The sequence below is a fragment of the Mustela erminea genome, chromosome 19 (genome assembly GCF_009829155.1).
Source record: "Mustela erminea isolate mMusErm1 chromosome 19, mMusErm1.Pri, whole genome shotgun sequence".
NCBI lineage: Eukaryota > Metazoa > Chordata > Mammalia > Carnivora > Mustelidae > Mustela > Mustela erminea.
In genome coordinates, this window is record NC_045632.1 from 15,510,696 (window position 1) to 15,521,676 (window position 10,981).

Genomic DNA, 10,981 nt, shown 5'->3' on the forward strand with positions numbered 1-10,981 from the left:
TCACTCTCTTCCAAGGCTCCAGCTGGGACTCCCAAGACATGTCTCTTTTTCTACTGCTAATGGGATTTGTTTTAATCAGGAAAATTATATGAAACACCATGTTACAGGAGATGAGCAAATTGAGGTGTCACTACAGAAAATTCTAGATGCAATAAACAATCAGTGACATAGGAAACCTCAGAAGACCAACACCTTAGCCCATTCGTTCTCAAACTCCAGCAGGCATCGAATCCCCAGGAGGGCATCTAAAACTCAGATTGTAGGGCCCCACCCTACAATCGTTGGGCCTTTTCTAATTCAAACGACTTGGGTGAGGCTGAAAATTTGCATTTCTATTTTTAAGTTTTTAAAATTTATTTTTGAGTGAGAGAGCACGCGCAGACAGAGGGAGGGGCAGAGGGAGAAGCGGACTTCCTGCTGACCAGGGAGCACAATGCCCAACTCAATCCCAGGACTCTGCTTGACCAGCTGAGCCACCCAGGGGCCCAGAAGTTCCCCAGGAGATGTCAATCCCGTTGAGCTAGAGACCACGCTTCTAGAATCACTATTTCCAAACCACACAGTAATGGCTGCTTTGGAGAGTCCTATTAGCCCTTAAGGATTATCTAGAAATGACCCCATCCAGTGCCATATTGATGCAGAAGTGTGGTGAGTTCCCATGATCCGGTGTGAACTTAAGTACTGATCTGAGTATTTTCCCGTGTTTATGCATTAGACCGCATTTTCATTGAAACTATGTGCCCCCAATACTGTTGATGTTCGGGGACTGTCCTAATTCAGACGAATACTTTCTTTTTCTGCTAGTGGCAATTTCATGTGCATACCAGTCTCCTTTTTTTTTTTATGGTCTCCTGGAAGAAGTGGCATTAAGGTTGTATGATCTGAAAAGATGTTTTCCTTATTATACGAATCACAATATATCAGCGGATATTAAAGAAAACCCTGGTATTCTTCCCCATTTATTCCCAGAGTCCTTTGCCATGCCCGTTTTAACTCTTTTCACATAGTGTTTGAAATTATTAATTTACTGTCTGACTTTCTCAAAGGCTCATGAATTTCTCAAGGGCAGGACATTCTTCCATTTTTGGAAGAAAAAAATGGAAAAAAAGGAGATGTTTATTTTTCTACTATTTGCCCAGTTTGTGTTAATAAACAGTAACAGGACTGCTTCTGGACGAAGATGCCTTGTGGGTGCTCCTGCTAGCACGACAGATGTGTGTATGGGGTTTTGTGCTTTTGAGATTTCATGGGGTGTGGCGTGGGAGTGGTGGAGGGCTGGGGGCCTGGGTTGATGGTGGGTGTGTTTCTGTAGGGGGTGCATTGTCTGGGACCATGTTTCTCTTGGACTGTGTACCAAGCGTGTGTCTGCACTCAGTTTGTGCTGTTCTCTAGGACTCACGAGTGAGACTCAGTGACTGTCATTGGCTGACTATGTCATGTTGGGTCCCTACCCCCTGCCCATGTATGTGTCCCTTGATTGAGGATGCTGTGCACTCGTTCTGGGTCTCCATGTGTGCTGTGGCCACCTGCATCCTGTGTTTCTGTCCCTGGGGCTTCTCCCTAGCAGGGTCTCCTTGCTGTCCTGAGTTGTCCCAGTGTCTGATGCTCATGGCCCTTCCCAACCGCACCGCACTTACCTGTCTCCATCCCTGAGTCTGGACAGGCAGAGCTGGGAGGGTGAGGGCTCTCTCCCCCGAGGTCAAGGAGGCGGGCTGGGAAGTTAGCAGCTGGAGATTAGATTTCCTGGGCTCACAAGACGGAAGGAGGGAGAAGGATCCAGGTCTGGTTTGGGACAGAGCCAGGCCAGGATCCAGGATCTGGGAATCATAGAAGAGTCATAACAGTTCCTGTTTCCAGAGTAACTTCCAGGTACTAGGCACTGGACTTGGTGCTTTATGCATTTATATCGATACTGTTTTCTTTCCATATTAAACATTAAGTATTTATATATATATTTTAAAGATTTTTTATTTATTTATTTGACAGAGAGAGATCACAAGTAGGCAGAGAGAGAGGAGGAAGCAGGCTCCCTGCTGAGCAGAGAGCCCGATGCGGGACTCGATCCCAGGACCTTGAGATCATGACCTGAGCCAAAGGCAGTGGCTTAACCCACTGAGCCACCCAGGCGCCCCTAAGTATTTATATTTATGAATAACAACGATGTGGATTGTTCCTAATGTTTATGAATAATATTTTATCATGTCAGTTATAGATTTCTTTTTTTAAGGATTTTACTTATTTGAGAGAGACAGAGCATGAGCAGGGTGGGGGAGGGGCAGAGGGACAGGGAGAGAAATCTTCAAGCAGACTCCCTGCTGAGTGGGAAGCCTGACATGGGGGCTGGATCCCAGGACCCTGGGATCATGACCTGAGCCAAAGTCAGACGCCAAACCGACTGAGCCACCCAGGCGCCCCAGTTCCAGATTTATTTATATAGTTTTCTAGTATCATTTTCTGTTAGCCTATTGAAGGCAGGAGGAGACTGAAGCTCAGAGAGGTGAGTTCACTTGCCTGAGGTCACTCAGCAAGGTGACAGAGTCAAAATTTAAACCTACTTCCAAGTGTTTCCAGCCTTAGGCTCTTTGGAACCGCATGACCCTGGCCAAGGCAGGAGACAGCATCCGGGGGAGGAGGAGGGAATAACAGCAGATCATTGCTGATGTGTTGTTCTGCTTTCCATTTACTGAGCACCACACTAAGGGCTGGCATAACAACAGTGACAAATACGCACAAAGCTCTCGGCAGGGGCCCTACTATTAGCGTTGTCATGTGGATTAACTCACTTACCTCCTATACCAGCGTCCTGAGGTGGATACCACATTGTCTCCTTGGGAGACATGGAGTCTCCTTGGGAAGATGGAGTCAGGTGCGGACAGCTCAAGGAGGAGTTGGGATTTGGCCCCAGGCAGCGTGGCTCCAGAGGCTGTTCCTTTATTCCCCTGTACTTTCTATGATCCCTTGTAATCCTCCTAACAGCCCTATAGTACAGGAAGAAAATACCACCCATTTTACAGATGAGGAAACTGAGGCCCAGATTTGGCCTTACCCACAGAGCCACAGACTTGGACCACTGTTTGTCTCATTAGTTCATCCATGCCTGACTCAATGCTCACTAGGCAGGAGGCCAGGAACTCCAAAGAGTCTCCAAAGGGCCCTGGCGGGGGTCCCGAATGCCCAGCTCCCTGTCCCACTCTGAGGTCCCAGCCTCTCAACCCTTCCTGGGCAGGTCCTCAATTTTTTCCTTTAGCCTGTGGCATTTCTGCTCACTAATTGGTAACTGTTTATTGTGCATTACAAGAATTGTCTAGTCTGTGTTTGTTGCTGTACAAAAAGTTTACATTTTATACAGTTCGGTAGGTCCTGTTTCTTTTATAAATTCAAGATTTCTAATCTTTGTTAAGAAAATCCCCTGGCTCCTGGGAAGTGGGAGTAGGGGGTGCACCCTCTTCTTCCTTCCTTCTCCCGCTCCAAGGCTTGTCTTTCTTGGAGGCCGAGTGGGGGGGGGGGATTGTTTGATATCTTCTTGTCAATTTGTAAGCACTCTTTATATATGATAGCTATTAATTATATCCTGTCCCAGTGTTGTAAATGTTCCCCCCTCAAGCCTTTTGTACATTGCCTTGCAGTGGTTTTTAAGAGTTGTGCAAATATGTCCATTTCACAGATTCTGGGTTTCCAGCCTTGGTTGGGAAGCTCTCCTGCTCGTGAGGGTCGTGTGATCTCTGTCCTCGTCTCCTCCTCTCCTCTCCTTTCCTTTCTTCGCTCCCCTCCGGGGCCTCTCTCTCCTTATCTCCAGCTTCTCCTTTCCCAAGGTGCTGGGTCCCAACGGGGTACTTGCCCAGCCTGGAGACCCAGCCCCTCCCCCTCCGTCTTCACCTTATTTGGAAAGGGGTTCGTTCAAATCCCTGTGGGTTTTTAAGAGCTTTTCTTACCTATACTATTAACCCTATGTTCCCTTCTGTATTGCAAGAGACTCGTCCTCAAGTCCTGTTAATTGACTTTCTTTCTTTCTTTTTTTTTTTTTAAATGTTTGCCACGTGAAATCTTAAGCTGCTAAGCTGTACACAAGTATGTCCGTCATGTGTTCATTGGCTGTGGGTCTCCGACGTAGGTGAGGAAGGTCTCCCTGCTCCAGGGAGGGTTGGTGGGGAGGTGGGGAGGGCGTCCTTATCTCGCAGCTTCTCCCTTCCCACGGGCCAGGCTCAATAAAAGCGCGCGGGGACGCGGCATTGCAGTGTCGCCATGTCCCCGCTCTGCCCCCTGCTGCTGGCCCTGGCCCTGGCGGCCGTCCCTGGCGGCCGAGCTGCCTGCCCGGCCCCCGCGGACCTCAAGAAGCCCGACGGGACGCGCACGTGCGCCAGGCTGTACGACAAGAGCGACCCCTACTACCAGAACTGCTGCGGGGGCGCCCAGCTGTCGCTGGAGCCGGGCGCCGACCTGCCCTTCCTGCCCTCTGACTGGACGAACGTCGCCTCCTCGCTGGTGGTGGCCCCGCGCTGCGAGATCACCGTGTGGTCCCTCCGCGGCAAGGCCGGCAAGACGCGCAAGTTCTCGGCGGGCGCCTACCCGCGCCTCGAAGAGTTCCGCAAGGGTATCTTTGGTCACTGGTCCAACACCATCGCGTCGCTCTACTGCAGGTGCCTGCCCGGCCCCGCCTCCACCCACAGCCTTGTCTCTGCGTCCGCGGCACGAGCCCAGCCCCCAGACCCCTTGGTCCCTGACCCCCACTGGGGGTCCCTGGGACCAATCTTGGAGATCTCCCTTCTCCTACCCGCATCCCTTCCCCCAAGCCCATGACCACTCAGAGCTCTCGCACCCAACTCCGGGATTCCCACACTCAGAAGGGACCCCACCCTCTAGCCCTCTAGCCTCCATTCTGGGAGCATCTGCCTCCCTCCTTCCTGAATTCTCCACCTGCGGACCCATCCAGAGCTGCTGTCCTAGGCCTAGCTTGCAGATGGGGAGCCACCAGTCTTCTCACCCCAAAGCCCCCAGAACGAAACCCAGTCAGTCCCAGATCCCGGAGCCACCAGAGCCAGCTCTGAGACTCCCAGACTCTAAACTGACCCACCCCGAGACCCCGTTCTAGGAACACCCTATCTACCTTCATGTTCCTGCCCACGTAGACCCTCTAGATCAGGCACAGCCCTGCAACCAGTCCCAAAGTCCCTGTTAAGGTTCTGGAGCCCCCAGATCCAACTTTGGGCACCCTCACCCAGCCCACTGTGCACTCACATATGGGAGCTCACAGAACGTGGGACCCTAAATCTAGTCCTAGTACTCTTCAAAACCATGTCACCTGTCTCTGTCCCTCCACAAGAGCTCCAAGGGCCCCCAGGACACCCAGCTCATGAGCTTCGAGCCCAGCCCCAGCCCTCCACCCCATCTCAGCCTTTTAGAACTGCCACCCCCACTCTGGATCTCTAAGCCCCTGGCACCCCCCCAAAAATGATCATTTTTATTCTGTTGCAGGTGTTACTGATGCCTTAGGGATACTTCTTCTCCAACCCCCACAGGGTGCAGAGCTCGTCATCTGGCCTTGTCTCTGGGGTCTGCTGAAGTCCCCAAGTCCCAGGAGGAGAGAACTTTCTGCCTGTCCCTCGAAACCCGCCTTCCCTGCAATATAGCCCTTGTGACATTATCCCTGTCTGTCATCTACTCGTGCTTGGGAACCAAGTCCATACAGAACAGGGGTGGGGTGGGGGAGAGAGCAGGGCTGTCAGGCCTGCATCAGCCCGTACCTGGGAGAATGCTGGAGAGGGGTTCATACTCAGAGATTCCGCCATCCGTTTAGATGGGCACAAAGATACACATCCACGGGACATGTGTGCGACATGCAGTGATAGCACTAAAATGCTTCCCTGAACGTTTTGGCAGAAAGCCCTTCCCTGAATCCCTCAATCCCTCCCCTCCCCCCAAGCTGTTCTGCCTACCAGGGACCTCCAGCCCCATCTCAGGAGTCAGGCCTGGAAGAGCAAGAGGCAGTCAAGGACCCTGCCCCAGGCTAGGACCAGGGTCTCATGCTAGATCTGGCCAGAGCCTGGGACTTCGCAGTTGTTACAGATTTTCAATCTCTTCCCCCAACACATGAAGAAAAATTGTAGCTCAAGTTTATCATCTGTCCCACCACCATCCCCAGTGATTATGGCCCTTGATGGAGAACTTGATGGCTTTGGGGGGACTCTGGGAGGAATGGGGGGGTCTTGTGGGGAGGAGAGGTATGGGGACCAGCTCTGGGGGAGGTGAGAATTTGGGGTTGGAGGGAGAAGGGGAATGAGGAGAGCATCTGAGAGGACAGAATTGGAGCAGAGAGGTCAGTGGAAAGGCCAAGAGGCTGTAAACTGGGGCTAAGTAAAGAGACCAGAGGTCGTGGCGGGAGGTGCACACGGCACGGGCGTTGCGAGGTGCTGGAGGATAAGGGTTACAGGACGTGCCTGTGGGATATGAGCTCAGTGTCATTCTGAGGAGCAAAGACCAGGGAAATGCTCAGCATCCTCACGCTTGTGAACTTATTCACCAATCACCAACGATTTACGAGGCACCTACTGTCTGCGGAGCACTAACTTGGGAAGAAGCAGTTGCTGCCCTCAGCCCTCACGGGGCTCAGAGAGCGCAGAAGAAACCAAAGTCTGTCATTCAAGGGGGTGTTAAGATGTCAGGTGGGAAATCAAGGGCCAGGCAGGAAGCAGGGGCCTGGGGAGTGGTAAGTGACCAAAGAGAAGCTGAAGGGTCATGAAGGTGGGAAGGGAACAGGGGTTGCTTCTCCACACATCAGGAAAGTGTGGAGACAACAGGTCAGAGCTAAAGGGCCAGGGAGGTGCTAAGGGCCAGGGACTCCTGAGGGTCAAGGAGGTGCTAAGGGCCAGGGACTTCTAGGTCAGGGAGGTAAAAGAGATGCTAAGCGGTCCAAAGGGATAAAGGAACAAGAAGATATTAAGGGGTCAGGGAGATGCAAAGGGTCAGGGAAGCGCTAAGATATCAGGGAGGTGCTAAGGGATCACACGTTATGGACCAGTGAGACAAAGGGTCAGAACAGGCCGGGAGTTGGACAGCTAAGTCACTCCCTGAATTGCACAGACACGGAGGAGTCCGTCACCCTTGTCCGCCGCAGCCCGCCAGGCTCCCTCCGGTTCTTGGTCTTGTGCAGGAAGTGAACGAAGCGCACGCCAGGGCCGTACTGGCGGAAGACGTGGGACACCTGCGGTGGGGTCAGGGAGAAGTCTGGTCAGGGACCCAGGAACCCTTCTCTCCTACCTCCGCCCTCTCTGAGGTCTTGGGACATGGACACGTGGCCAGGGTTGGTGGCCAGGGCAGAGCCTCACCTGGAGCCAGCGGCCGGGGGGGCCCCGACCAGAGGATCGGGGAGCCACGTGGTGTTGCGCGATGACTGAGCGGCGGTCAGCTGCCAGCAACCAGACGTGCAGCTCGTAGACACACGTGTCTAGCCGGCTGTCCTCGTACCTGGGGGTAGGGTCCAGACCTTCAGCTGCCACCGCAGCTTCCGTGTCCCCACCTCGTCCCCCATCCCTAACATCGTGTGACACATGCTCATTGGCTTCCACTCTGTGCACCCAGGATGGCTAGCATGGGCAACACAGCCCTGACCAAGGCGGCCCCCCACGGCGACCCTGTGGGAGTCATATAGCCTGGTGTGGGAAGCAGACCTGTCACCAGACAGTGACCATCCGGAACGTTAGGGGCTGGGAATGGGGAGCCCAGAGCCCTGGAGCATACGGCTTCTGAGCCAGCTGGAGGGTGGTCTGGGAAGGCTTCCCGGCAGAGCCACGTGTAGCAGAATCCCAAAGGATAAGGAGGAATTTGTCTAGAGAGCAGAGGGGGACAATCATCCAAGAAAGAAGGAACGATGTCCAGCGAGGTGCGCCTCAGAAGCTGGAAGTCTCAGAGGGAAGGAGCTAGAACAGTAAGCGGGGCTGGATCCTGCCATGACATGAGGGTCTTGGTGACAAGCTCACACCAGGGGAGGACAGGTGAGGCTGGTGCTCTGGGGAGCCCTGTGCATGACCCCGTAGGGCAGGCGGATTGGGCAGAGGGGCATACCAGTCCATGACCGTGATGTCTGGCTGCTCATCGTCAAGGAGCTCCTCCCACAGGCCCTCGGCCAGAAGGTCCACACACTGCTGCTTCACCGTCCAGCTGTGAGAGAGGGCACGGGGAAGGTGAGGTCTGGGAGCTGCTAGGGTTCTTGGGAACAGGAAACCTCGATCATGGTGCCCTCGTGGAGAAACCAAGGGCACCCATGGATGGGGGATGAGCGCTTTCTCCCCCTTTATAGCCTCAGCTCCCTCCTTTCCCCCCTGAATGCCAGATGGTCTGAACCCCATGACACACATGAGCAAAGTGGCTCAAGAAGGGAAGTCACTTGCTTAAGGTCAAGCAGCAAAGAAGTGGCAGAGCGGGGCTCCCAACCCAGGCGTGTGTGACTCTGTCCCACCCAACCTGCAGAAGCAGGGCTCAGTTTAATGGAAGGCAGATGGTGGCCTGGGTGCCTTCCCCCTCCCAGGGAAGAGGTGGAGAAGAGTAACGGTGACAGCTGTTATTTATTGAGTACCTACTATATGCAAGCTGGGCCCAGCCAGACCCTGCGCTGTGTTTTAGGAATGTTCTCTTTTATGACAAACTCTGGGTACGGAGCAGGAAACTGAGGCCCAGAGGGGCACAGAGGCAGTTTCTCCAGGCCCTGAGGTGAGAGACTGGGGCAGGGCCCCAGGGGTCTCCGCCACCCACCTGCGGTCATGCTGGAGCTTCTCGGTCCTAATGTACCAGCCTCGGAAGTTGCCTGGCAGGTGGAGGAGCAGAGGGTTAGAATTTGCCCATTCCACAGGGCCATTCATACCCCTTGGGCCAAGCCCACAAGCACTTACCCAGAGTCTCCAGGGGCTGCTGGGTGGGACCAGTAGGGGGTGCTGGCTCATAAATGTTGATGCCTGAAACATACCGGGGCAGCTGAGCGGAGCCTCAGGCAGGCTGAAACTGCCTCCAGCCCTTCAGCCTGGGCCTGACTACCTCCCCCCAGGGCTCTGCCGGAAGGGCGAGAATCTGTGCCAGGACCGACCTGCCTGGCAGGGATGTGTGAGTCAGGGCCGGGGAGAGTCCTGAGAATGTCCTGGGGCAAAGGAATGGTGCAGAAGAAGGAGGGAAGGAGGAGAAAGAGGAGGGCGTCCTGGTGAGACCGAGACAGAGGGACAGAGCGAGAGGCACCTAAGAGAAAGAGACAGAAATACATGCGGAGGGAGGCAGGGAGAGAGAGTCCGACAGACAGGATGAGAGAGAGAGAGAGAGACAGGGAGAGACAGGGACATATGACATAGAAAGAGAAAGAGGGTGATGCAGGGCAGGAAGAGAGAGCCCCAAGGAGACGGAGGGGGACACAATGACAGAAGAGACAGGAAAGGGTGTAGAGAAACAGGTTGAGCCCAGGGAACAGACACGAGGGAGCAGACGGAAAGATGAGGAGACAGACGGTCCGAGCGAACTGCCGGTGGCAGAAGGTGGAGACTGGGCAGCGGTCGGTCGGTGGGTCGGGGTGCCGCACCTTCCCGCCCCTTCCCGCACCTTCGGGGTTGGGCGAACGCAGCAGGTTGCGGTAGAGCGGCCGCCGCAGGAAGAGCAGCTTCCAGGTGAGGCGCGGGGGTAGCTCCAGGCTCCCGCCTGGGGGCCTCCACTCCTCCAGCAGCAGCTGCCGGGCGTAGGCCTCCGTCGGCTGCTCGGGCTGGGGGGTCCCCGGGGTGTCGGGGGCAGCCGGGGACGGCGGCGACGGCGGCGGGGGCGGCGACGGCGGCTCTTGGGGGCTGGCGGGCTCGTCGGCCTCCATCCCGCCTCCGAGCGCGTGTCGGTCGCTTTCCTCCGCCATCCGTGGGCTCCGGGCGACTGTCCCGGGCTCCTCCGCAGGCTTGGGGTTAACTGGAGGCGGGAGGGGCGGGGCGCGCCAGCGGGCGTTGGAGGGGGGTGTGTGTTAGGGGAAGGCTCTGGGCCTCCAGGCCCTCCACCCTCAGACTTAGGAGTCGGGGTCCTCAGCTCCCTGCTCCGTCAGACCAGGAGCGCAGGTCATCTCCTCCACCAGGACCCAGGAGTCCGGGTCCCCAGCCCCTGTTCCGTTTCCCAAGCCTCCTGCCCCAGTTTCCCCAGGGCCCGCTGAGGGCTCAGGCACTGGTGGGGGGATGGGGTGTGACCAAGGAACTGATGTCAGGGCTCCCTGCCCTCGAATGAGGTCCCTCCCCCTCATTAAGATCCAGAGTGGCAGGATTAAGAGGCTCATTAAGGAAGACCCCCTCTTGTCCCCACCCCTACTTTCATCCAGGGGTAGGAGGTGGGGGGAAGTCCTGTCTCTGCTGCTTCCTCCTCTGCCATCACCTGGGACACTCCCTTGGGACCCCGACATTTCCTGTTCTGGAAAACCAAGTGGAGGGCAGAGAGACGCTCAGAGGCACAGAGATGGGGGGACCCCCAGGGAGGCACTGAGATAGCAGCAGATAGGGGAGTAGTAACCCCACCTCGGTTTTGGAGGGTGTCTGTATCCCTTCCCTCCCCCCGGGGGGCTGGGGAAGAGGGCACAGCTGCCAAAGACTCTGCCCTCAGAGGTCCTGGTGATTTGGGAGTGAGGGATGGGGCAATGGTGGGGGCAAGAGGTCGGGGTGCGGAGGAAGTAGGGTGACCAGGAACCTGTAGGGCCAGATGCCCAGGGCCACATCCTGCCACATCCCACACCCAGCCCAGCAAACACGGGTGTGGGGTTCCATGTGGATTACCCACAGCAACCTCCATGGTGAGCGCTTTCTGGGTACTCAGTGGGTGCTGTTCTAGGTGCTTCCCAGTTCCAGGCATCCTCTAGCAATGGATCGGGAAGTGGGTGTGACTCTTATCCACACTTTACTGACCAAGGAAAGGTAACAGCAGACAGGCATGTGCGAACATGCGCTCCAGCGTCCTGCGTGCCCCCGCACTAAGGTTGTGTGGGGCGCTG

General features: G+C 55.5%; 2 protein-coding genes across 2 annotated transcripts; one reads left to right on the top strand and one right to left on the bottom strand.

Annotated features, from left to right (window-relative positions):
- Positions 1 to 4,212: 4,212 nt before the first annotated feature.
- Positions 4,213 to 5,641, top strand: SYCN (syncollin). Its single transcript, XM_032324276.1, has 2 exons — positions 4,213 to 4,637; positions 5,473 to 5,641. Exons 1-2 carry the CDS (start codon positions 4,243 to 4,245, stop codon positions 5,480 to 5,482), a joined length of 405 nt encoding a protein of 134 aa, XP_032180167.1. The 5' UTR covers positions 4,213 to 4,242; the 3' UTR covers positions 5,483 to 5,641.
- Positions 5,642 to 6,088: 447 nt separating this feature from the next.
- NCCRP1 (NCCRP1, F-box associated domain containing) lies at positions 6,089 to 10,184 on the bottom strand. Its single transcript, XM_032324275.1, has 6 exons — positions 9,574 to 10,184; positions 8,883 to 8,945; positions 8,746 to 8,797; positions 8,059 to 8,154; positions 7,323 to 7,461; positions 6,089 to 7,198 (listed from the first exon to the last, which is right to left on the bottom strand). Exons 1-6 carry the CDS (start codon positions 9,869 to 9,871, stop codon positions 7,058 to 7,060), a joined length of 789 nt encoding a protein of 262 aa, XP_032180166.1. The 5' UTR covers positions 9,872 to 10,184; the 3' UTR covers positions 6,089 to 7,057.
- Positions 10,185 to 10,981: the final 797 nt, after the last annotated feature.